Genomic DNA, 26,919 nt, shown 5'->3' on the forward strand with positions numbered 1-26,919 from the left:
GAGCTGTGTAGCTAAAAATGATTTAAAAAATATGTTTGGCGTATGGGTCACACCTGGCTCACCATCTGTTTTTTATCAATAAAGTCTTTTTTCTTTGAGACAGAGTCTTGCTCTGTCACCCAGGCTGGAGTGCAGTGGCCGGATCTCAGCTCACTGCAAGCTCCGCCTCCCGGGTTTACTCCATTCTCCTGCCTCAGCCTCCCGAGTAGCTGGGACTACAGGCGCCGCCACCTCGCCCGGCTAGTTTTTTGTATTTTTTAGTAGAGACGGGGTTTCACCGTGTTAGCCAGGATGGTCTCGATCTCCTGACCTCGTGATCCGCCCGTCTCAGCCTCCCAAAGTGCTGGGATTACAGGCTTGAGCCACCGCGCCCGGCCGGGTTTTCTTTTTTTATTGTTGTTTGTTTATATTTCTATTTGTGTGTCCAGATTTGTTTTTCATGAAGTTCTTGACCACAGTGGCTACTTTTTTTTTTTCCTTCTTTTTAGAGACAGGGTCTCATTCTGTCAGCCATGGTGTAGTGCAGTGGTGCAATTACAGCTCACTGTAACCTTGAACTCCTGGGCTCAAGCAATCCTCTGGCATCAGTCTCCTAAGGAGATGGGACTATAGACACTGGTCACCCCACCTGGATAATTGTTTAACTTTTTATTTTTTAGAGACAAGGTCTCGCTATGTTGCCCAGGCTGGCCTAGAACTCCTGGCTTCAAAAGATTCTCCTACCTCAGCCTCCCAAAGTGCCGAGATTACAGGTGTGAATCATCGTACCAACCCATAGTGGATTTTTTTTTCTTTTTGATTTAGAATCTCATTCTGTCTCCCAGGTTGGAGTGCAGTGGCACAATCTCGGCTCACTGCAACCTTCACCTCCCAGGTTCAAGCGATTCTTTTGCCTCAGCCTCCTAAATAACTGGAATTACAGGCATGTGCCACCACACCAGGTAATTTTTTTGTATTTTTTAGTAGAGAGAGGATTTTGCTATTTTGGCCAGGCTGGTCTTGAACTCCTGGCCTCAAGTCATCTGCCTGCCTGATTCTCCCAAGTGCTGGGATTACAGGCATGAGCCACCACGCTAGGCCATAGTGACTATTTTTGATCAGTGATCAGAGTGGATCACAAGAAGGACAGGCCATGATACCGAAATGCCACTCAGAAATGTCACTTCTGAGAGAAGGCTCACACTCCCATTGGTCCTGGAACAACCTGGATCTAAAGGGGGAGTATTTTATAGACTCAAGCAACACAGACCACCTAAATGCCAAACCAGGCTGCTAGACACGTCTCCTACCAACCGTGTTCACCTTTACCAACTCACCAGCCCTGGAGGATCTCAGTAATGTGTGTTCAGTTTTCTGTTAGAAGAATTCCCTGAGGCTTCTGGAAGCACAGCACAGAGGATAAACACTGATTTCTATCATGTTATTTAGTTGCATAACAACCCCATGAAGCATACTTGCTATCATCCATCTCCTAATTTTAAAGATGAACAAAAGGGGCTCTAGATGGGAAAAATTACCCAATTGAAAGCAGATAATTAGTATTTTCCCACAAAGAAAGCCTTAGTCCATTTCTTTCCCACTTCTTGAACTCATCTTAAAATCCATATATAAAGCATGTTTTAATAGAAGAGATTTGAAAAGTTCTCATGATTCTATTGATCTATCACCAAGAGATTGTAAATGGTTTGGTCAGCTGGGTACTTTGATGAGCTTTTAGGTAGTAGTTTCTGTGTGTTGGAGAGGACTTAGTTGTTCAGAATATGAAACATCTTGAATTCACGTGCCAATGTCATGCCCAGATCCATGTTTTCCATTGGTGTTTGAGTTTCAATTACCTTCCTCAGTAACCCAACCTGCTGTGATCTGGAAGTGCATGGATGGCACATTGAAGAATAGATTTTAAATTATGACTTCCACAAGTTTATAAAAACAAAAATATTCTCTTCACATACTTTCCAGCCATGACACTATGGGTAAAACAGTAGGACCAAATATATAAACCAAGCAAGTCATCTGCTGGGCATGTTACCCATATCAAAGAGTTATCTTTGACCTAGAAATTCAGTTAAATTTTCAACATTCATTTTTATTCATGATGACATGGACATTTCAGATCATTGAAATGGAGTAGATATTGTAACTGTCAATTTGTGAGAGTCTAATTTAACTATGAAAACATATACGAGAAGAGAAAATATATTTTGTATTAATTTATTATAGATACGTAATTTTTATTATAATTGCTAAGTGTGGAACAATGGTATGTACAGCCTAGAGGAGAAAAGAACAGTCAGGTAACTGCATTTTCACTTATCATTTTATTTGAATAGCTTACTTTTATTTTTTTCATCCTACTTCATATTATATACAATTTTTGTATAATTTTCCCCAGTGATAAGAGATATGTATGCCAGTCATACAAAATTCAGAAAATACAGAATTGAGGGCTGGCTGTTCTGCATTGTTTTGGACAAAATGTTGGCAGTGAAGGACAGAGAATTGGTCATATAAGGTCTACTAGAGCCAGAGAGTACAAAACCTCACCATCTGCAATACTCAAAATTTCTGCTCATCCGTAAATAAGAACGAATCTGACATACACACACACACACACACACACACACACACACACACACACACACACATATATATATTCTAATAGAAATAATCTAACAGAAAATAAATTGTAGTAGGCCTTCCATATTCATGGGTTGCACATTTGTGGATTCAGCCAACCATACATCAATATATCAACCAATGTATCAACCAAACATCAAATATGTTTGGGGAGAAAAACAGAAAACAACAAAAAATTGTAATATAACAATGAAAAATAATACAAAATTTGAAACTGCAGTATCATAACTATTTACATGGCTTTTACATGGTATTAGGTATTGTAAGTAATCTAGAGATCATTTAACACATATAGGAGAATCTCTGTAGGTTATATGCAAATACTATGCCATTGTATATAAGGGATTTGAGCATCCCTGGATTTTGGTATTCAGGGGAGGGTCCTAGAACCAATCCCCTGCAAATACCAAGGGAAGATTATACATTTTCTTTAACCTAAAATATATTAAATAATTTTGAAAGTCTGAGATTTTTTTCCCCTACTACAGGAGCTAATTCAAAATCCTGTCAACCTATTTAAAGCCTACCAGCTATTGGGCCGTGATGCTAGTCATAACATTCATGTTGCTGTAAATCCTGATTCTTAACCCACAAACAGAGGCAGACCATACCAGAAGTTCATTGTATGTGTGTGTATGTATGCATGTATGTGTAATTTGATGGAACATATTAAAATTTTCTACTGTTTTATAATACCAATGCTTTCCCACTAGAAAATACATCTTAGAAAAATAGTTGCAACTGGTGGAGAAAACATGATGGGGAAGTATTTTAGGGGCAAAGGCTATGAAAGATTGGGAAATACAGAAAAGCCAACATCTGGAATTTTGGTTAAATCCTTCCCAGAACACAGTTATGCCATTTGTTCAACAAATATTTATTGAATGTCTGCTGTGTTTCTGGCCCTGCAGAGACTGAGATGAATCAGATAAAAATCCCCTATTCTCAAGAAGTTCGCAGTCTCACAGAGGTCAAAGTAGTTACGTCAACAAATCATGACAGAAGAGTAGGTTTGTATTTCTGTAAGAATATACAGTGTGGTGGGTCACACAAGAGATGATGGGAGAGGTCTTGGATGCCCTCCCTGAAGAGATGACTTTTGAATTCTATTTTGAGGCCTGAGAAATACAACTGTTATGATAAAAGGAACAGTTATTTTGGGCAAGAGAGCAGTGGATAAAAAGACCAGGCGCACAGAAGAGTGTGGCATTCTTGGGGGACAGAATTGAATTATTGATGCCAGGCTCAGCTGGTCCATGTGGAAAAACATAGGAGGTGAGCCTGGGAAGCAAGGTAAGGTCTAGATTAGGGAAATAACATTTGATAGTCCATCATGCAGGCAGAGGTGTGCTGTGTTATGTGAGCAACAAACTTCAAATCACTCTAAGCAGTAGGAGTCACATGTTTAATTGGGTGGTTGATGGTGTTGGGGTTTTAAAGAAACCATCAATCTCCTGCAAGGGTTATAAAGTAGTTCCTCTCTTTAAAGCACGTATATTTTCATGACTAATGAGGGGATTCCTAGTTTGCGTAATGTTGAAGGTGGACTTGGAATTTCTTTTTAAAAAATATATGCAAACAAAAATCGGCTAAACGCTTGTCATGAAGTAGGACGTTTGCACATGAGAAAACATTTGTTTCCTCACACACACTTGAATAATTAATTATTAATATTTCCTGTGCTAACATAGAATAGATTGCTGAAGCTCATGCTTTCTTGTGGAATTTCAAGAAGGAACAATAACCCAGCAGAAAATGGTGCGGCAGGCTTGCCACCGAAGGCAGTTCCCTTCAAAGGCAAGCCTGCCACACCATTTTCTGTGGGAAAAGGGAGGGTGTGAGCCTGGAAGGCAAAGTGAAGTCTAGGTTAGGGAAATAATATCTGATCATCCACCATGCAGGCAGAAGTGCGCTGAGTCATGTGAGCAACAAACTTCAAATCATTCTAAGCAGGAGGAATGACGTGTTTAACCGGGTGGCTGAGGGTGTTGGGGGAAATCCCTTCACTGGCAAGTCTGCCACACCATTTTCTGTTTGGCTCTTGCCCGTTCTTCAGTGGAAATTCCCTACCAAATCCAAAAGAGCCTGTTTCTGAAATGTATTGCAAAATGCAGATAGCTTGTTTCGTGATCGTATCATGCCAAATGGCGGTGGCTTCTGCAGGTACTTAGATGAAAGAACAAGTAAGAACAATTCTGGTGGTTAACCTTTATGATAAGAGAGTGCCCTCAGATCTGCCGAACAGAGAGCCACTGTGATCCCAATGGTCTTGACCGGGCGCACGGCCTGTCTCCCCTCTTTCTGCAGATAACACAGCAGGCGTGTACGCCCGGCGTGGAGGGTTCAGTCGGCAGAAGCAGGACTTGTACCTCCTGCCCATAGTGATCAGCGATGGCGGCATCCCGCCCATGAGTAGCACCAACACCCTCACCATCAAAGTCTGCGGGTGCGACGTGAATGGGGCACTGCTCTCCTGCAACGCGGAGGCCTACATTCTGAACGCGGGCCTCAGCACAGGCGCGCTGATCGCTATCCTCGCCTGCATCGTCATTCTCCTGGGTAAGGGCGCTTCCTGGTCCCCTGCAGGAAGGGCCTGGCAAGCGGATACCCCTCCTTGAAACACACACTTCTCAAATACAGGCTGGTAACCAGGACCCTGTTATGACTGTCGACACGGTTTAAGACAAGAAGTGGAGTAGTGGGGCGGAGTGGTGGTTGCGAGGATGAGATGGGGGTTGTCTGCCTGGTGCATTTGACGGAATATTGGGGGGAGCAGACAGTTGAGTTCCTGCGGAGAACAGGGAAAGTCATGAGCATTTTGCCGGGCCATCACAGGGCTGTATAGCAGGAGCCACTAGGGGGCTTCAGGGACATCAGAGAAGGTTTGGCATAAGAGGAATTTGGGCAGAAACCTGGTGTATTAGCAATGGTTTTGTCTCACAAGATAAAGGAGACGGCTTAGGGACATTAGGTGCATAAGGAGGAGCAAAAGATAGCATAGGAAGGACTCGGGAACTGGAAGAAGGAAGAAGCAGGACTCTAACCCCTCCACTAATTACATTTATAACATCTATTCTAACACCTCAGCTCATGGATACCCCTTGGAAGCTTTTCCTGCACCTGCCCCTGCTTAGGTGCCCCTCTTCTGCACTTCTGTCTCATCTGTGGCTTATTCTGTAGAAAAGCCATGTGCTGGTCCTCATAACATTTACCATTTCTGGGCCTCAGGAAGATCATTTTGTTCCAAAGTCTCAGAACTAGTGACTGACCAAATCAGGATTCAAACCTATGCATATCTGACACCAAACCTACACTTCTCCCATGGTGCTTGGTCCTACCTCGAATGAATTCATGGAACTTTACTCCATAGGAAAGAGGCAGTACATTCAGTTCAGCAAATAGTTATACTGGGTATTATCTGGGCAACAGACCCTATGTTAGGTCCTGAGAGATAAAAAGAAGAAGCCTGTGTGATCTCTGTCCTCAAAAGATTCACAGTATGTCAAGGAAAGTATGCATGAAGAGATAAACTCTTTACTCCATAGGAAAGAGCCAGTGAGTTCAGTTCAGCAAATAGTTATTGGGTATTCTCTGGGCAACAGGCCCTATGTTAGGTCCTGAGGGATAAAGAGAAGAAGTCTATGAGATCTGTGTGCTCGACAGGTTCACAGAATATCAAGGAAAGTATGCATGAAGAGATAAACTGAGGGACATGGTGGGTGCTATAATAGGAACATGAACACAAGATGGTTGGGGCACAGAGTAGAAAGCACCTGACATGGGTCAGGCTCGGTAGCTCACGCCTGTAATCCCAGCACTTTGGGAGGTGAAGGCGGGCCGATCACCTGAGGTCAGGAGTTCAAGACCAGCCTGACCAACATGGAGAAACCCTGTCTCTACTAAAAATACAAAATTATCTGGGTGTGTTGGTGCATGCCTGTAATCCCAGCTACTTGGGAGGCTGAGGCAGGAGAATCACTTGAACTCGGGAGGCGGAGGTTGCAGTGAGCCAAGATAGCGCCATCGCACTCCAGCCTGGGCAACAAGAGCAAAACTCCATCTCAAAAAAAAAAAAAAAAAAAAAAAAGGGCACCTAACATTGCCTGGGAAGGTCAAAGAAATCCTCCTGGAGGATGTGACATACAGGTTGGCTGCTGAGAGTTGTCCAGCTGGGGACAGAGGCTTGGATAGATGAATATTTCAAACAGAGGAAGTAAAATACAAAAGCCCTAAAAAGTTAATAGAAGTGGAGACAGATGTGTAAACCATGTGATAAATATTATAATGAGGGTAAGAACAGGGCCAGGCTGGTGCATGAAAAAGGTGCCACTAGTCCTGTCTGGTGTCAGGATGGGAGCCCAGGAAATGTATCCATAATGAAAGAAAAAAGAGTCTGCCAAACAGAAAAAGTGAAAAGGAGTGGTCTGTGCTCGTGAAAGTGCCCACAAGAACAAGGCACAGAGCTTTGGGAGCCACATGAAGACCAGGGCAAATACAATCTCCCATCCCTGCTTCTCAGAGCAATGGTGGAGCCAGAGGGGTGCTCAGTTGGAGTGCCAAATTCAGCCACAAGTATTTTCTTCAGCCTTGCTGAGTGTGTGGGAGAGCCCTCTAATGGAACACTGTAGAAGTCTCTTGGGGAACAGAGGGAATCAATGAAGAATTAAACTGGGCCTGAACTTTCCTTATAAATGACTCTGATCACCCTTCATAGGTTGCCCAAGCTTAAAGGAACCTCCTCTCCCAGGGAAGACAAGAGATTGCTTTATCTGGGTTCCAGCTGATGCTATTTTCCTACGTTAAAATAAACAGAAGATTTTGTCTTCTGGGGGTCTTTATAAACTTCCTTTCCTCTATGGGGTGGCTACAGAGAGTCCAGCCAGACTTACGATAAGATTTCCCATTAAGTTAGTATAGGACCAATGCTCTTTCTCAGACATTGGCAGGAGCTAGCCATCACCCCCTATAAGATGGTAGGCCCTGAGGGCTCTGCATGTCCTCATTTTTAAACCTTGGAAAAACAGCTACCTTCCTTTGCAAAGAGAAATTGGCATTAGCCACTTCTAAGAGACTACAGACCAACATGTTTAGAATCGGCCTAGTTCTTAGGAAGGTGACTTCTAAATTGTATCTGGATTCGTTTATTAAAAGTTCAAAGTTGTCCCAACCTTCCAAGTTGTTGGACGTAATGTTTTCACGACAGCATCTGTAGAGGAAGAGCCAGGCAGAGGTCAATTTTACACATCCCTGGGAATTCCAGGCAAAGCTCTCATTTCCTATACCGTTTCCAGTTGTGAGCATTTGTACCTCATGGTGTATAGTAATCAGAGTTCCTCTGGTAGAAGAACCCAGGAATACTGAACTTAAGGAATGCTTACTTTCTTTTCCTTTCCCTCCAGTCATTGTAGTATTGTTCGTGACCCTGAGAAGGCAAAAGAAAGAACCACTCATTGTCTTTGAGGAAGAAGATGTCCGTGAGAACATCATTACTTATGATGATGAAGGGGGTGGGGAAGAAGACACAGAAGCCTTTGATATTGCCACCCTCCAGAATCCTGATGGTATCAATGGATTTATCCCCCGCAAAGACATCAAACCTGAGTATCAGTACATGCCTAGACCTGGGCTCCGGCCAGCGCCCAACAGCGTGGATGTCGATGACTTCATCAACACGAGAATACAGGAGGCAGACAATGACCCCACAGCTCCTCCTTATGACTCCATTCAAATCTACGGTTATGAAGGCAGGGGCTCAGTGGCCGGGTCCCTGAGCTCCCTAGAGTCGGCCACCACAGATTCAGACTTGGACTATGATTATCTACAGAACTGGGGACCTCGTTTTAAGAAACTAGCAGACTTGTATGGTTCCAAAGACACTTTTGATGACGATTCTTAACAATAACGATACAAATTTGGCCTTAAGAACTGTGTCTGGCGTTCTCAAGAATCTAGAAGATGTGTAAACAGGTATTTTTTTAAATCAAGGAAAGGCTCATTTAAAGCAGGCAAAGTTTTACAGAGAGGATACATTTAATAAAACTGCGAGGACATCAAAGTGGTAAATACTGTGAAATACCTTTTCTCACAAAAAGGCAAATATTGAAGTTGTTTATCAACTTCGCTAGAAAAAAAAAAACACTTGGCATACAAAATATTTAAGTGAAGGAGAAGTCTAGCGCTGACCTGACAACGAAGGGAAATTGTTTATGTGTTATGGACATCCAAGTCTTTCTTCTTTTTTAAGTTGTCAAAGAAGCTTCCACAAAATTAGAAAGGACAACGGTTCTGAGCTGTAATTTCGCCTTAAACTCTGGACACTCTATATGTAGTGCATTTTTAAACTTGAAATATATAATATTCAGCCAGCTTAAACCCATACAATGTATGTACAATACAATGTACAATTATGTCTCTTGAGCATCAATCTTGTTACTGCTGATTCTTGTAAATCTTTTTGCTTCTACTTTCATCTTAAACTAATACGTGCCAGATATAACTGTCTTGTTTCAGTGAGAGACGCCCTATTTCTATGTCATTTTTAATGTATCTATTTGTACAATTTTAAAGTTCTTATTTTAGTATACATACAAATATCAGTATTCTGACATGTAAGAAAATGTTACGGCATCACACTTATATTTTATGAACATTGTACTGTTGCTTTAATATGAGCTTCAATATAAGAAGCAACCTTTGAAATAAAAAAAAAAGATTCTTTTTTAATTCTGGGTTTGATTCTTAACATTGAAAAAAACGTTAAGTATTTCTAATGATCCATTTATATTTCTAATTTAATTGTGATCTTTTAATAACCCTATTTATGATCTGTTGTAGTCTGTCTGATGCTTTTATTGTTTATTTAAAATCAAATATGTTTTACAAATGTTTTTTCAGACAAGATTCTGTAACATCATGTAAAGCTTTTTTGTACATTCTTGGTGTTAACCTCCCGGCTTCTCTTCACATACATCTTCTAAAAAAGAAGGATGTGAAAGAACTAGGTCAGTCTATGACTTTGCAATATGTGTTATATAATATGCATTTATCTTGTATATCAGTAATTTGATGGTTATGAGAGATGAATCCATGAGGGAATGGAGCTATCAGAACTCTAATGTTCCAGGTATATATTCTGTGCCCCACACTGAGCATTGGGGGACTGGGAGACTAGACTCAAAATACAAATTTGCCCCAGACTCTAATGTTATTCTATTTTTTCTTATGTTGAACTTACCAGGCTATTATAAGACTCCGACAGTTGAAACTGCTTATTTTTCCTCCTATAATTTTAACTAACTGTAAAATGATGTGGCATTTTACGTTTTAATGAGAAAGGGCAATTCATTTCAAAAACCTTTGTTTAGAATATGCTTGGGGCCGTAAGCTCAGAATGAGGGCAGGGACCATTTTGGATTCTGAGGGTCAATGCCATTTGGTCCGGGAGTGTGTCTACAGTCCCCTGCATCCCAGCTAGTTTACTGGGGATTGAAACTTATGTGAAGGGCATTTCACCTGTTCAGTTGGGCCAAAGGTCGAAACGTAGCAATACTTGGGGAAAGACCATACAAAGTCACACTGCAAGTGCTTTCCCTCTTTCCCCCTACACACAGGGCACGTGCTTTTCTTGGATTGCAGACAATTTTACAGTTTTTTCCTGACTTTATTGTGAAAGTTTGTTTCAAGCATTTCTTGGTATCATGTTACATACTATTTTTTATGATTTAGTCAACACGCATACAAAGAAATGTTTTTTATGAAGTGCTCACTTCCATTTTACTTTGCATTGAAATCAAATTGGGCTGAACACTTCAATGGAATACATTCTGTGGACAATGTCACTTTAGCATCTTTCATCTCAGTGAAGAATTACGCATTCTCAATACTTCCATAATTGCAGGTTGTGTTCATTTTTTATATAGTTTTTGTAATCCAAAGAATATTTTGCTAGATTTGCACAGATCTCCAATTGAATTTGCAATGAAGAAATAACTCAAAAGGAATATGAATAGCATTTAAATAAGTATACAGCTGTAAGTAACCCTGTCACCATGGATGATCCTTTTCTCTAGGAATGTATTTGGATTAGAGATGACAACGACATTTTCACATTTTTATGTTGAAGTCTTTTTTAAAAAGGCTGTTTACTTTTCAGTAGTTAAGAATACTTGTTTTCTTTTTTTTTTCTTTTATCTTTTATTTTTTCTTTAAGCCTCTATTGTTTGTAGAACACTCTTAGAAACTTGGAAATAAAATGTCTTTCCCAACTAGTGGAGTCCTTTTTCATTTAGAGCACATTGCCTTAAAAGAAGTCTTAATTTAAATGGTCTTTCCTTATTTCTAAAGTAATCACTGTTTTATACCATCTATGCAGCTAAAAGAAGGAACATGCTTCTGTTCTTTTCCTCAAGTAATGGGTATTGTTTCTATTCATCATTCATTGATTGATTCATTCACTAATTCATCAAAATCTTATTTTATAAACCTTTCTCCAGTTACTTGAGGATTCAGAATGAATCTTACTACCTTTCCTGACATCTTTTGATAATTCAACCCTATACCAAAGTATCCACCTTGTTGTCTTATAGTCACCTATTTACCTATTTGCCCTCCTAGACAATGCAAGAAGATATTTTATCTCCTTCCAAGTTGAAGGAAGAACATAAAAGGTATAACAGGAAGGACACGGTGAGCTGTAGAGTGTGAATGGAGATTAGGCCAGCTGTGGAAATTCTGGACAGATCTTGGGTTTAGCTAAGTTATCTTTTTTAGGCCTGGGTTTCTGGGGGTGACAGGGAAGATAAAAGAGTAGTTTCTTTACACCTCTTGGAGAACTGGTTAAAAGTATAGAGATCATGGCTCTGTATGTCAGGCGGAACCAGGTCAGGAGTACTTGAAACTACTCCTGGGTCATTGTGACATATCCTTCACCTCTTTTTGAGAAGCTTTATAAGACAACAGAGGTGAATGCAGGTTGGGCAGTTGGAGTCTCTGAGCAGAAGAGGGGCAAAATTTATTTGGCAGGCAGTGTGGAGAACAGATTAGGAGCATGTAAACCCAGAGGTGTGCCCCAGGAGGGCTTTTGCAAAGGTCAAACTGAGGTAGAATAAGGGCCTGAAATAATCCAGTAATTTGGAGATGGAAAAGAGGAAAGACTTCTCTGCTCCTGTACTGCCGTCAGCCTGGTCTGGGCCACGGTCATCTCTGACCTGGAAGACTGACACCACCTCTTGGCTGATCCTCTGCTTCCTAACCTCTTCTCCACAAAAAAGCCAGAGGGATACTTTTAACACACAACCTAGATCACATGACTTCATAACCTAAACCTCTTCACTGGCTTCCCAAAGACTTAAAATGAATTCTGATGCCTTTACTTTGTTGCTTTACATGAACAGGGCCCTGTGAACCTCTCCAGTGTCATTCAGCTCCATCCTCCTTTCAGTGCACGATGCTCCAGCCAGACTGGCTATCTTTCAGTTCCTCATACAAACAAAACATGTGTCCTTTTCCATGGAAAGCAGGTCACCATTTTTTTTTTTTTTTGTACCGATGACAACTCTTTAAACTTATTTTGCTTTTTGGCTTTGTGTATGTGTGTGGTTGGGTGGGTCTGACTGCCCTACCAGAATGTAAGCTCCATGAGGGCAGGGAATCTTGCTTTCTTGTTTACCATTGTATATCCAGTTCTTTACATTGTGCCTGAAACATAACAGGTACACAATAAATATCTGTTGAATGAAAGCAAACACACTGATGAGGCAGATTTATCAGGATTTGATGACTGATTCGAGGTTGCCAGTGTGATTTTAAGCATCCTTATCTAAAAAATTATGTCAACTGTGATCTTAGTACCTAGGATTGGTAAATTGAAAAGAAATGGGTTTGGGGAAAATGAATTGAGCTTGGGTTGGGATTGTAAATGGGAGGTGTTTGTGTGAGACAACTGGATGGACTTTCAAGTAAGTCACCAGAAGTATGGACTTTCAGTTCACTCATTGGAGAAGTAGGGCCTGGGCATGGAATGTAAGAGTCATCAAATGGGAGCTGAAGCCTCAGGAGTGACAGCATTTTTCTAATTGGGTTTTCACTGTTCTCTCTCAAATTTAAAAGGATATTTTAATGGTAAAATCCCTCTGGTGTGAAGAGTAAGGCTAAGTTTAGTTTTATTAATAAGGATAATTAGTAAGCATAAACCTTATCCTTGTACGTCAAATGCTTTGAAAAATAGGAAGGGAATATTAACTAGTTCAATCATTCTTCTCTTTAATTAGCGAGGCTTTCTTGAGCTCATACTGTATGGAAGTCATGTACTAAACATGTATAACACATCCTGTTTCTATGAGAAGACAAAGTATACACGACAATCCCTTCATTACACTGAAGAAAATTGTGGACCAGAGAGGTTAAACATCTTTCCCAAGCTACACAGGAAATGATGTCAAAGCTGGATGGGAGAAAATCTCATTTCTCCCACTTTGGGTCAGGAGATGTACACTTTAAACTTAGGATAAAGACGCCAACAGCAAGGACTTATCCCTCACAATCAATAACTTAGCTAAGCCATTGACAGTGAGAACTTGGAAAGGGATGGAAGCTCCCCAGCCTCCATGTGATCAGGTTATTACTTTGAGCAACCATTCACCACATAGTTTGATGAGAGGATTTAATCATATCTCTGAATGCTTAGACCGTTCCAAGTCCAAAATGGCACAAGGATCAAAATTGTTAATTTTTCTGCTGGGATTTACATCCTTCTACACTATGAATTTTGGAAATCAAATATAAAAGAAACCATTTTGCAGCTATTTTTATTATGTTTCATAGAGAAGTTTAATATTTCGCCCTCTTCATGGGATTAAAAAGATGGGGCAGCAAGGAGGAGTCAACGTCTGGATCTGCAGCTTGGGTGTAAGAATTGAATTTTTATCTTGGAAATTTACTTATCTAATCATTCTCCATGATGAGAGGCTACTATCCTCAAAGTACTTTCTTCATTCCTGATGACTTAAGTATGACTTTCTTGTTCTTTGCCACTTTAAGAAACTAATAGTGAGCACCTGGCCATCTTTCCCAGGTTCATAGAGACAATGCTGGCTTAACGTTCAGCTTGCAGAGCGCTCAAATCTTCAGTTCCAAAGTAAAAACAACATACCTCCTATTGGGCATGACATTTAATATGCTTCTGTGTATAAAGGCTAGCTCTGAATCATATTAGCTGTGTGACTTCAGATAGGTATCTTGACCTCACCGAACTTCATTTTCCACAAATGTACAAAGGAAGCAATAATTCCTCCGTTGCCGCAGTGGTGAAGAATAGATGGGTGAATTCACATTTCTGCAGCCACTAACCATTCCTAGAACAGGAAAAACATTAGAAGGTAGCAATTATATTGTTACTGTCTGTATTATTTTCCCCAGGCTTCAGAAGAATGGAAGGGAAGAATTTACCAGTGCATGCTTTCTGTTTTATTTGATTTGTTTCTTCAGAAATCAATCCACTCTTTGCTTTTCCTCTCTCCTGAGCCAACAGTAGAACATAGATGTCTCCACACACTATAGTTTAGGCAGAGAACTGATTGACAATTTACCTACTCCAAATATTAAAAATAAAGACTAATTACCTGTCTAGTGAATTTACTTATATTTGACTAAAATGTGCAGCATAATATTGGCAAAGCAACAGTTAAAATAGCTTTCAATGTTTCTTTTTCAGAAGACAAGTTTACATAATTATGAGTTATATATAATTGGATAGAAGATATTATGGAATAATATTTGAAATGGGGACGAGTGTGTCAAGACCTGCATAAACTTGTACTCTTCCAAGATAAGGAATTTCACATTTGATATGTTTTTGCTCATTTGTTCCAGCAATGGTGCTTCTTTTTTTTCAGAGACATCTCTTCTCTGAAAATATTGACATTTGAAGACATATAATTTTATTAGAATATTTCTTTTTATATAACAATTAGAATGAGTTTACTTGAATCACTATTTTTAAATCGGTAAGAACTCAGGAACTTGGAAATTATTTTATGCTATGGTAATTTTCTCCCTCCTTCCTCCTTTCTGCCAATATTAAGTGAGATGTTAAAGAAATAGTAGTGTTTAGAAATATAATTTTCAAATGACTTACTCTTATGAATTAGTGAAGACGTTGTCCATTTGATATCGCCTACCTAAAAACTAGTCCAGGGCCGCTAGAATTACAAATGGGCTTTTCCCAAAGACACCAATCTCTTCCCTTTTTTAACTTTAGTTTCCCAGCCAAAAATAGGTGTTGAGTAAATGTTAGGGGCAAGACAACGGGGTTGGATGAGTAAAGGGAAACTCATGTCCTAGGCATTATTGCATTCTAAACTACTAGAAATGTATAAGTGAGAATTCACCTGGGCACCTTCCCTCCCTCCACCTCCCAATGTTTTGATAAGACCATGATAATGCATCAGATTTAGATTTCACATGAGTACATATCCTACCTTAGTAGTCACCCAGCACACCCTCCGATCAAATTGGGGCCCAATGCACTAAGCAAATCATAAAAGTGGCATCAGATAATTGGTATGACTAGCTAGCACTGGAAAGGTCATCTTTTTTGTGTGTCTCATTTTCTTTATCCATATGGTGGACATATGTAATTTCTGATTGGAATGCTAGAAATTACTGATCTAGAATAGGAAAATAAAAGTAAATATATAACCTCCCAGGCCCAGGCCACCTCAGTCTCCTAAGTAGCTGGGACTATAGGCATGCACCACCACACCAGCTAATTTTTGTATATTTTGTAGAGATGAGGTCTCATTATTTTGCCTAGGCTAGTCTAGTGCTCCCAGGCTCAAGTGATCTGCCCACCTTAGCCTCCTAAAGTGCTGGGATTATAGGCATGAGCCACCATGCCTGGCCAATTACTGTGTTTCTTACCAACCTAAACATTTCAAGCTTTTAATCAGAGCATGAAAAACAATGATTCTCATTTTTTTTGTCTTAGAATCCCTTTACATACTCTTAAAAATAATGAGAACCCCAATGAGATCTTGTATCTGTTTGTTATATCTATTTATTGGTATTTGCCTTTATCGTTTACCGTTGAAAAAATTAAATATGTATTTATTAATTCAGTTTAAAATAACAATAATAAGCCTATTACAGTTAACTGGTAAAACATTTTTTTTTATTTGGAGATGATCAACAAGAGCCTTAGTTTATTATCCCATTCAAATATTTCCTTCATGTCCCCAGTCAAGCCTGACACACTTAGATGAAGTAGTCCCTCTCAGGGGTTGGCTGTCAGTGGTCAGAGTCCTGCCTTGACTACACAGCACCTCATTCCATCTCCTCTAACAGACGCCTGATTCCTTGGGGTTCTGCCAATGAGCCGACAATGGACAACGGGTCGGCTCAGTCAGATGGACTTCCCATCTCTTTGTCTCAGTTGAGAGAGGAGGTCGAGCATTAAACGTTTCCCCTCTCACTGCTATTATCTTCTCATTGGGTTTAATCTTTTATAAAAAGCGTTGAAAAGCTATTTGACTTCAGGCTATGTCTGCTTTCTGCAGGGCAAATATCCTTGAGGCAAGAAATACAAAACACTCTGGCATCCATTTTAAAACGGAAGAGAGTGGAACTGAAAATATAAAGAGAATCAGCTCCAATTAGTATTGAATGATAATATTCTGCTATATCACTCTGGTGGGGTGTCACAAAAAGGGGCAGAAAATTGGCCCCCTTTTACAACAAATTGGTTAAAAAAGTCTATGTACATACAAACACACACATATATAGCTACAGTTATAATTAAAGGTATATGTAGTTACACAGTGATGAATATTAAGGAGAGAAAAAGAGAGGAAAGAGATCGTTGGTTTGGGGAGAAGTTGCTTGTGTTTTGTACAGTCTGGCCAAGGGGGACCTCTGTGAGAAGGTGATATTTGAATAAGGTCCTGAAGAGGTTAAGCAGCTAATCACACAGACATCTGGTGCAAGAACATTTCAAGCAATGGGAATACCAAGAGCAAAGGAAACTGAACTGGAAAGGCAAAATAAAGAGAAGGGAAAATATTTGAGTGAAATATAGCGAGAAAGGGGATGATATCTTTAATGTCCAGATGGCTCATATAAATCAATAAGGCACTAACAGACAAATGAGTAAATATTATGAACAAACTACAAAAGAGTAAGTGCAACAGACTAGCAACAACCCAGAAAAATTATATCTCTACCAACCATGAGTAATGAAATAAATGTATACTAGACTAAGGTAGTGTTTCAATTGCTACATTTCAAAGAAACCAAGATAAAAACAAACAAAACAGTTAAAATTATGATACTAGTACTGGCAAGAACTCAGAGAAACAAACGTTAATGTTTTGATGGCCGAAGTGTACATTGGTATTCTTCTTTGGAAAATCAATTTGGCAATGTGAATCCTAAGCCCAGTGGTCTCGAGAGCAGTCATTCTACCTCTGAGAATTTATCTACCTATATTTGGACATAATTCAAATGTGGAAATATATCCAAATATTTGGATATAATCCTAATGTGGAAAAAGTACTTGCATATGTGTATTCACAAGAATGGTCATTGGTATCAGAAGCAAATTAAGTGTCTGGCAACATGATATGAGTTAAGTAAATGTGGCAAATTTTACTCATAAATTCTCGTAAATTAATATATAGCTATTAAAAGTGATGATTCATTGGCAACAGCATAGATGGAACTGGAGGACATTATGTTAACTGAAACAAACCAGGCACAGAAACACAAATATCGGCCGGGCACGGTGGCTCATGCCTGGAATCCAAGCACTTTGGGAAGCCAAGGTGTGAGATGACTTGAGGTAAGGAGTTTGAGACCAGCCTGGCCAACATGTTGAAACCCCCATCTCTACTAAAAATACAAACAATTAGCTGGGCGTGATGGTGGGTGTCTGTAATTCCAGCTACTGAGGAGGCAGAGGCAGGAGAATCACTTGAACCTGGGAGGTGGAAGTTGCAGTGAGCCAAGATCACGCCATTGCACTCCAGCCTGGGTGACAAGAGCGAAATTCCATCTCAAAGAAAAAACGAAAAACAAAAACAACTATCACATGCTTTCACTTAAATGTGGGAGGTGAAAATTTTAAAAATTGATCACATGGAAATAGAGTAGGATAGTTACTAGAGTTTGGGAAAGAGTAAAGTGAGGAGGGTCAATAGGTGCAGAAACAAAGTCAGGGTGAATAAGAACGAGAATTTGATAGCACAGAAGGGTGACTATAGTTAACAATAATCTATGGCATATTTTATAATTACCTAGTAGAGTGAAATTGGAATGTTCCTAAAACAAATAAACGATAAATGAAGTGATCAATACTCCATTTACCCTGATTTGATCATTACCCATTGTTTGCCTACATCAAAACGTCCCATGTACCCTATAAATATATACTGGTCTTAGGTACCCATCATAATTAAAAATAAAGCAATAATTTTTTAAAATTAAAAAAATGGAAGCCAAAATGATGATTCCAAAATGATTTACTAACATGATGACATAGAAAATGTTTGTGACGTGTTTAGATGGAAGTGGGTGAAATTCTAGAGCATTATGTATGTATCTTGATTAAGTTTAAGTTTATAAACTGCTTTCACATGTATACATGTGCACATTCCCGTGTCTGTATGTGTGTTTATTCTTTCTCTCCATGGAGGAAAAGTTGGCCTGCATTAGTCAGAACTCACCAGATTGTGGCAGCTGGAAGGGAAAAATGGCAGGGCCAGTCCAAAGGCAGTCTGCGGTAGGAATTCTTACTTCTACCAGCAAGCCTAGACTTTTTCTATTAAAGACTTCGACTGATTGGACGAAGCCTACCTACAACATGGAGTAATCTGTTTTGCTCAAAGCCTACTAATTTAGATGCTTTTACTTGTTTTAACATTTATGTTTATTGAACATATTTGCGGTTTACAGTATGAGATTTTGATATATACATATACACAGTGAAACGATTACTATAAATTCATCATCTTCCATAGTTACCGTGTGTGTCTGTGTGTGTTTGTGTGTGTGTGTGTATGTGGTAAGAGACCTCAAAGATATTCTTTCAGCAAAATTTCACTATACAATATAATATTATGAACTATAGTTCTCAGGCTTTACATTATATTGCTAAACTTATTCATCCTACCTTACTGCAGATGTGTACCCTTCAACCTACTTCTCCTCATTTCTTCCCATTTCCACGCATGATGATATGGTTTGGCTCTGTGTTCCCATCCCAAATCCCATCTTGAATTGTACTCCCATAATTCCCACGTGTCGTGGGAGGGATCCAGTGGCAGCTAATTGAATCATGGGGGCAGTTTCCCTCATACTGTTCTCATGGTAGTGAATAAGTCTCACGAGATCTGATGGTTTTATCAGGGGTTTCTGCTTTTGCATCTTCCCCATTCTCTCTTTGCCTGCTGCCATCCACATAAGACAGGACTTGCTCCTTATTGCCTTCCACCATAATTGTGAGGCTTCCCCAGCCTCACAGTGGAACTATAAGTCCAATTAAACCTCTTTGTTTTGTAAATTGCTCAGTCTGGGGTACCTCTTTATCAGTAGCAGGAAAGCAGACTAATATACCCGGTAACCATCATTCTGCTCTCTGTTTTCATTTATTCTCCCTATTTTTTTTAATTCCACATATAAGTAAGATCTTGCAGTATTTTTCTTTGTGTTTGACTTATTTTGCTTAGTATAATATCCTCCCGTTTCATTTATTTTTCCACAAATGGCAATATCCCCTTTAAGGCTGAATAAAATTTCTTTGTGTGTGTCTGTGTGTACACCACAATGTCTTTATAATTTCTTTATCCATTTTTCTGTGGACACTTCAGTTGTTTCCGTACTTTGACTATAGCAAATAACTGCAATGAAGATGGGGGTATGGCCACCTCTATGAGGTGCTGGTTTTAATTCCTTTAGGTATATGCTTAACAGAGGGACCAATGGGTCATATGGTAGTTCTATCTTTAATTATTTGAAGGTCCTCCATAATATTTTTCATAATGGCTATATCAATTTACATTCCCACCAACAGTGTATAAGAGCTTCCTTGTCTCCACACCCTTTCCTTTCATCTTTTTTATAATAACCAATCTAAAAGGTATGATGTGATTTCTCATTGTGGTTTTAATTTGTATTTCCCTAATGATTTGTGATGCTTAAATTTTAAAAATATACTGTTTGCCCAAGGCCTTGGGAACCCACCCCTTACCTCTGTGTGGCCTGGATGTGAGACATGGAGTCAAATGAAATTATCTTAAGCTTAAGATTTAATGACTCCTCTGCCAGGATTCAGACTTGCATGGGGCCTGTAGCCCTTTGTTTTGACCAATTTCTCCCTTTCAGAATGGGGGCATTTACCCAATGCCTGTATCCCCATTTGTATCTTGGCAGTAACTAACTTATTATTGATTTTACATGTGCATAGGTGAAAGAGACTTGCTTTTTCTCATATGAGACTTTGGGTTGGACTTTTGAGTTTGTTTTTTTTTTTTTGAGACGGAGTCTTGCTCTGTCGCCCGGGATGGAGTGCAGTGGCACGATCTCCGCTCACTGCAAGCTCTGCCTCCCAGGTTTACGCCATTCTCCTGCCTCAGCCTCCCGAGTAGCTGGGACTACAGGCGCCCGCCATCACGCCTGGCTAGTTTTTTGTATTTTTTTTAGTAGAGACGGGGTTTCACCGTGTTAGCCAGGATGGTCTCGATCTCCTGACCTCGTGATCCGTCCGTCTTGGCCTCCCAAAGTGCTGGGATTACAGGCTTGAGCCACCGCGCCAGGCCTGACTTTTGAGTTAATTCTGGAATGAGTAAATTCTTTGGGGGACTGTTGTGAAGCTATCATTGTGTTTTGAAATGTGAGAAGGACATGAGATTTGGGAGCCGCCAGGGGTGGAATAATATAGTTTGGCTCTGTGTCCCCCCTCAAAGCTCATGTCAAATTCGAATCCTCAGTGTCAGAGGAGGGGCCTGACTATAGGTGACTGGATCATGGTGTGAACTTCCCCTTTGCTGTTCTTATGATAGTGAGTGAGTTTGAATGAGATCTGGTTGTTTAAAACTGTGTAGCACTTCTCCCTTTGCTCTGTGTCTCCTGCTCCATCATGAAAGATGTCTTCCACTATGTCTTCCCTTTTGTCTTCCACTTTGATTGTAAGTTTCCAGAGGCCTCACCAGGGGCAGAAGCTTGTGCATCCCACAGAATTGTGAACTGATTAAACCTCTTTTCTTTATAAATTATCCAGAATCAAGTATTTCTTTATAGCGGTGTAACAATAAATTAACATGCTATTCATATTTCCCTGATGGTTAGTGATATTAAGCAGAGAATTTTTTTAAATGTGCCTGTGGGCCTTTCGTATGTCTTCTTTTGAGAAAATTCTGTTCGGGTCATTTGTTCATGTTTTAATTGGGTTATTTGTTTTCTTGCTATGGAGTTGTCTGAGTTTTTTATGTATTTTGCATATTAACCTCCTAACAGATATAAGGTTTGCAAATATTTTCTCCCAATTCATAAGCTCCCTTTACATTTTGTTGATTGTTTCCTTTGTTGTGCAAAAGCTTTTAGGTTGATGTAGTCTCACTAGTTTATTTCTGCTTTTGTTGCCTGAACTGTTGATGGAATATTGAAAAAAATTATTGCCAAAGTCAGTATCAAGATTTTCTCCTGTGTTTTCTTCTAAGAGTTTCGCATTCTCAGGTCATATATTTAGATCTTTTAGCCATTTTGTGTTGACTTTTATGTATGGTGTAAGGTAAGAGTTCCATTTCATTTTTTGAGTGTAGATATTTAGTATGTTCCACATTATTTTATTTATTTCAAATTTTATTTTAGATACAGGGGTACGTGTGCAGGTTTATTAAATGGGAATATTTTGTGATGCTGAGGTTTGGAGTACAGATCCTGTCACCCAGGTAGTGAGCATAGTACCTAATACATAGTTTTTGAACCTACACCCCCATCCACTCTGTAGTAGTCCACATTGTCTAGTGTTCCTATATTTATGTCCATCTGTGCTCAATGTTTAGCTCCCACTTACAGTGAGAACATGTGACATTTGGTTTTCTGTGTCTGCATTCATTCACTTAGAATTATGGGTCCATCCATGTTATTACAAAGGACATGATTTCATTCACTTTTATGATTCCATACTATTCCATGGGGTATATGTACTATATTTTCTCTATTTACTCCACCATTGATGGGCACCTAGGCTGATTCCATGTCTTTGCTATTGTGAATAGTAATGTGATGAACATATGTGTGCATGTGTCTTCATGGTAGAATAACTGGTATATTTTTTGGATATATACCCATTAATGGAATTGCTAGGTCTAATGGTAGTTCTAAGTTTTTTGAGAAATCTCCAGACTGCCTTCCACAGTGGCTAAACTAACTTATATTCCCACCAGCAGTGGATCAGCAATTCCCTTTTCTCCACATTCTCACCAGCCTTTGTTATTTTTTTTTTTTACTTTTCAACAATAGCCATTCTGATTGGTGTGAGATGGTATCTTGTGGTTTTGATTAACATTTCTCTGAAGATTAGTTGATGTGCAGCATTTTAAAATATTTGTTGGCCACTTGTACATCTTTTCTTCAGAAGTATCTGTTCATGTCTTTTGCTCATTTTTAATGGAGTTATTTTTTTTCTGTTGATTTAAGTTTCCTATAGTTTCTGAATATTAGAACTTTGTCAGATGCATAGTTTACAGATATCTTCTTGTATTATGTAAGTTGTCTGTTTACTCTATTGATAGTTTCTTTTATTGTGCAGAACTTCTTTAGTTTAATTAGGTGCTACTTGTCTATTTTTGGTTTTCTTGCAGTTGTTGTGGGAAACACAGCTGAAATTTCATTGCCTAGGCCAATGTCCAGAATGGTGTTTCATAGTTTGTCTTTCAGGATTTTTATAGTTTGAGGTATTACGTTTAAAGCTTAAATTCATTTTGAGTTAACTTTTGTATATGGTGAAAAGTAGGAGTCCAAATTCAATCTTCTTCAGATGGCCAGTCAATTATCTCAGCACCATTTATTGAATAGAATCTTTCCCCATTGCTTGTTTTTATAGGCCTTATCAAAAATCAGATGACTATAGGTATGCAACTTTCTTTCTGAGTTTTCTATTCTGTTCCATTGTGTCTGTTTTTTGTACCTGTACCATACTCTTTGGGTTACTGTGGCTTTATAGTGTAGTTTGTAGTTGGGTAATATGATGCTTCTGGCTTTGTTCTTTTTGCTCAGGATTGACTATTCACACAGTTTTTTGGTTCCATGTGAATTCCAAAACAGTTTTTATCTATTCTAAAATGACTTTGGTAGTTTGGTAAAAATAGCATTGAATCTATAAGTTGCTTTGGGCAGTATGACCATTTTAGCAATATTGATTTTTCCAATTGATGAAAATGGAATGTTTTTCCATTTTTTTGTGTCATCTCATTTCTTTCAGCATTGTTTCATAGTTTGCTTTGCAGAGATCTTTCACCTCCTTGGTTAGCTGTGTTTCTAAGTATTTCATTTCTTGTGACTATTGAAGTAGGATTGTATTATTGATTTTACTCTCACCCTGGACATTATTGGTGTATAAAAATGCTACTGATTTTGTACACTGATTTTGTATCCTGAAACTTTACCAGGTCTAGGAGACTTTTGACAGAATCTTTAGGATTTTCTAGGTCTAGAATCATATCATCAGTGAAGAGAAAGTATGACTTCTCATTTTCTTATTTGGATGCCTTTTATTTCTTTTTCTTCTCTGATTGCTCTGGCTAGGATTTTCAGTACTATGTTGAATAGGAGTGGTGAAAATGGGCATCCTTGTCTTGCTCCAGTTCTCAAGGCAAATGATTTGAGCTTTTGCCCATTCAGTGTGATGTTGGCTATGAGTTTGTCTCAGATGGCTCTTATTATTTTGACATATGTCCCTTCAAGGCCTAGCCTGTTGAGGGTTTTTGTTATGAAGAGAGGTTGGAATTTATTGAAAGCATTTTCCACATCTATTGAGATGATCAAGTGGTTTCTGTTTTTGATTCCATGTATGAGATGAATCACATTCATTGTTTTGCCCACGCTGAAACCACCTTGCATTCCAGGAATAATGCCTAGTGGATTAGGAGTTGCTATTGTTACATCAGATAAAACAGACTTTATTCATTTATTTAATTTTTTTAGACAAGATCTTACTCTGCCACCCAGGCTTAAGTGCAGTGTCATGTGGCACACACATGACTCATTGCAGCTGGAACCTCCTGGGCTTAAGTGATTCTCCTGCTTCAGCCTCCTGTGTACTTGAGCACACAAGCACATGCTACCATGCCTGGGTAATTCTTTCTTTGTTTTTGTTGTTGTTTGTTTTTTGGTAGAGACAGGGTCTCACTTTGTTGCCCAACCTGGTTTCAAGCTCCTGGCCTCAAGCAATACTCCTATCTTGGCCTCCCAATGTACTTGGATTATAGGCACCACACCTGGCCAAAACAGATTTTAAACCAATAAAAATTAAGTAGAACAATGAAAGGCACTATATAATGATAAGGGGTACAATCCAACAAGCAGCCTTAACTATCCTAAGTATATACACACCCCACATTCAAGCACCCAGATTCATAAAATTGCTCCTTCTTGGCCTACAGAAAGACTTAGACAAGCACACAATAATAGGGGAAGACAAACACTCCACTGACAGTTTTAGAAAAATTAATACAGGCAAAAATCTAACAAAGAAACTCTGGACTTAAACTCAACACTTGACTAAGTGGACCTAATAGACATCTACAGAACACTCCACCCAATAACCACAAAATGTACATTATTCTCATCTGTGCATAGAATATATTCTAAGATCAACCATATGCTCAATCATAAAGCAAGACTCAATAAATTTTAAAAATAAGAAATTGTACCAAGTACACTCTCATACCACAGAACAATAAAAATAGAAATTGATCCCAAGAAAGCTCTCAAAACTACACAAATACAAGGAAATTAAACAACTTACTCCTGAATAACTCCTGGGTGTACACTGAAGTTAAAGCAGATATAAAGAGTTCTGTGAAATTAATGAAAATAGGCACACAACTTCCTAAAATCTGAGATTCAGCCAAAACAGTATTAAGAGCCAAGTTTCTAGCCCTAAACATTTTCATCGGGAAGTTAGAAGATCTCAAATTCACAATCTAACTCTGTACCTAAAGGAAATTGAAAAAAAGAACAGACTAACCCTAAAGTTAGCAGAAGGAAAGAAACAACTAAAATTAGAGAATAACATAATGAAATTGAGATGAAAAAATCCATACAAAAGGTAGATGAAACAAAAGTTGTATTTTGAAAAAATAAATTTAAGACCGATACACTCCTAGTTAAATTAATAAAGAAAAATAAAGAGAAGATCCAAATAAGCACACTCAGAAAAGACCAAGATAATATTATAACTGATTGCACAGAAATGCAAAAGATCCTTAGAGGCTATTATGAACAACTTTATGCCCACAAATTAGAAAATCTAGGCCTCTCTCTTTACCTGCCATTGTATAAAGCGGAGAGGTCCGGGTTCGAACTCGTAATAAAGCGACCCCTGCTATTTGGCTTTGACTCTGGACTCTGGTGGTCACTTACTGGGGTCTCGCGACTTCAGGCACAACATTTGGGGGCTCGTCCGGGATTCCCCTAAGCCCACCAGACCCCAGGTCAATGGGTCGTTGCTGTGAGCAGATTTGCCTTACAGAAAATTCATGAAGAAATCTGGCCTAGACTAAGAGAACTATACAAAACAGGACCTCCACCCGTTCCACACCAGATCCGGCTAGGAGACTGGGTTCTCGTCAAGCGACACCGACAAGAAACCTTAGAACCAAGGTGGAAAGGGCCGTTCCAGGTGATCCTAACCACGCCAACAGCACTCAAGGTAGAAGGAATCACTGCCTGGATCCACTACACCCACGCCAAGCCAGTGGACCCCCTCTCAGACTTCGTCGGGCCCTCCACAGAGAAAACCGCAGCCTGGACAATTGACCGGACTAAAGACAATCCTTTAAAACTCACCCTGCGCCGTCAACAACCGTAATTATGGTGTCCATCTCCTTTGTGACGCTCTTGCTTTTGCGGGCCTTCAGCTGGAAAATCCAAGCACAGCAGGCTTCATCCCCGTTTGCCTGGCGTTTTTTCCTGACAGAGAATTGGACCAACTACGCTCAGACACAGGTACAAGGCCATCTTCTGGCCACAGCTGATTGCCCCCCTCAAGGTTGTAGCTCTCCTATCTATGTTAATTTTACTGATTTCCAGGCACAACCGGGAAAAGTCACCCCAGCTATTTGCTTTCTCTTTGACCAACAAATCCCCTATTGTAAAAACACATGGGTTGAACAAAGCGTCGGTTGCCCCTATAGCTCATGTAAAATCCACACTGTCAAGACTCTCACGGCCTCAGAAACCCTCTCGAGCCAAGTGTGGAATTCCCAAAATTTTTTTAAAACTGCCACAGGCTACACATGGGTTATCTGGGATCCCTGGGACTCCCGTTGGACCTCCCAACAGAAGGGGGCCATGTACATGACATCTGGGACAAAGTGGCCTAGCAGCCGCCTCTATCTATGGCGCTCACTTGTTCAGATCCAAACCACCCTCCACGCTAACATTCAGAAACAGGAAACAGAACTAAACAAACAACTCTCCACTTTAACCTCCTCCCGCCCTTTCTCCTGGTTATCTCTGCTGAGGGAGGGGTTACTTCTCGCGAACGCCACCGGTCTGGGAAACCTCTCTGCATGTTTCTTTTGCGCTACCCTAGGACAGCCACCCCTGACGGCCGTCCCGCTCCCAGCCCCCTTCAATAATTCCCTAACAACTTCCAGCCAAGGATCCTCCCCCATCTCAGATGTTCCTTTGTTCTTAAACCCCGAACAAACACAGGTTTTATTTTGCTATTCAAACGCTAGCACCTCCCTTTGCAACATAACCTCTCCTCCCAACTCCACTCTGTACGCCCCTCATGGCTCATTCTTCTGGTGTAATGGAACTCTATATAAAAATCTCACTGTTCAGGCCACTAAGAGCCTCCTATGTCTCCCTGTTACAATAGTTCCCCAACTAACCCTGCGAACCCCTGCTGAATATCTAGAAGGAGACTACGTGCCTTCCTTCAGGACAAAAAGGGCTGTATTTCTTCCCTTAGTAGCCGGTGTCTCACTCACCACATCCGTAATAGCGGCAGGGTTAGCAGGAGGAGCCCTAGGCCACGCTCTCGTTACTACCGCTAAGCTC

At 39.8% G+C, this 26,919-nt stretch overlaps 1 protein-coding gene across 5 annotated transcripts in view; it reads left to right on the plus strand.

Moving 5' to 3' along the window:
- CDH11 (cadherin 11) overlaps positions 1-12,124 on the plus strand; it is a 182,282-nt gene extending 170,158 nt beyond the window's left edge. For 4 of the 5 annotated variants that reach the window (XM_017889051.1, XM_017889050.1, XM_017889052.1 and 1 more), the window contains 2 exons: positions 4,945-5,196; positions 8,037-10,901. In XM_017889051.1, coding sequence (XP_017744540.1) covers positions 4,945-5,196; positions 8,037-8,533 — 749 coding nt within the window. In that variant the 3' untranslated portion in view covers positions 8,534-10,901. Of the gene's footprint in view, positions 1-4,944; positions 5,197-8,036 lie in introns of all 5 variants that reach the window. The other variant, XM_017889049.1, reaches the window with a different exon arrangement.
- Positions 12,125-26,919: the final 14,795 nt, after the last annotated feature.

Source organism: Rhinopithecus bieti, unplaced genomic scaffold (genome assembly GCF_001698545.2).
Source record: "Rhinopithecus bieti isolate Rb0 unplaced genomic scaffold, ASM169854v2 scaffold_18285, whole genome shotgun sequence".
Classification (NCBI taxonomy): Eukaryota; Metazoa; Chordata; class Mammalia; order Primates; family Cercopithecidae; genus Rhinopithecus; species Rhinopithecus bieti.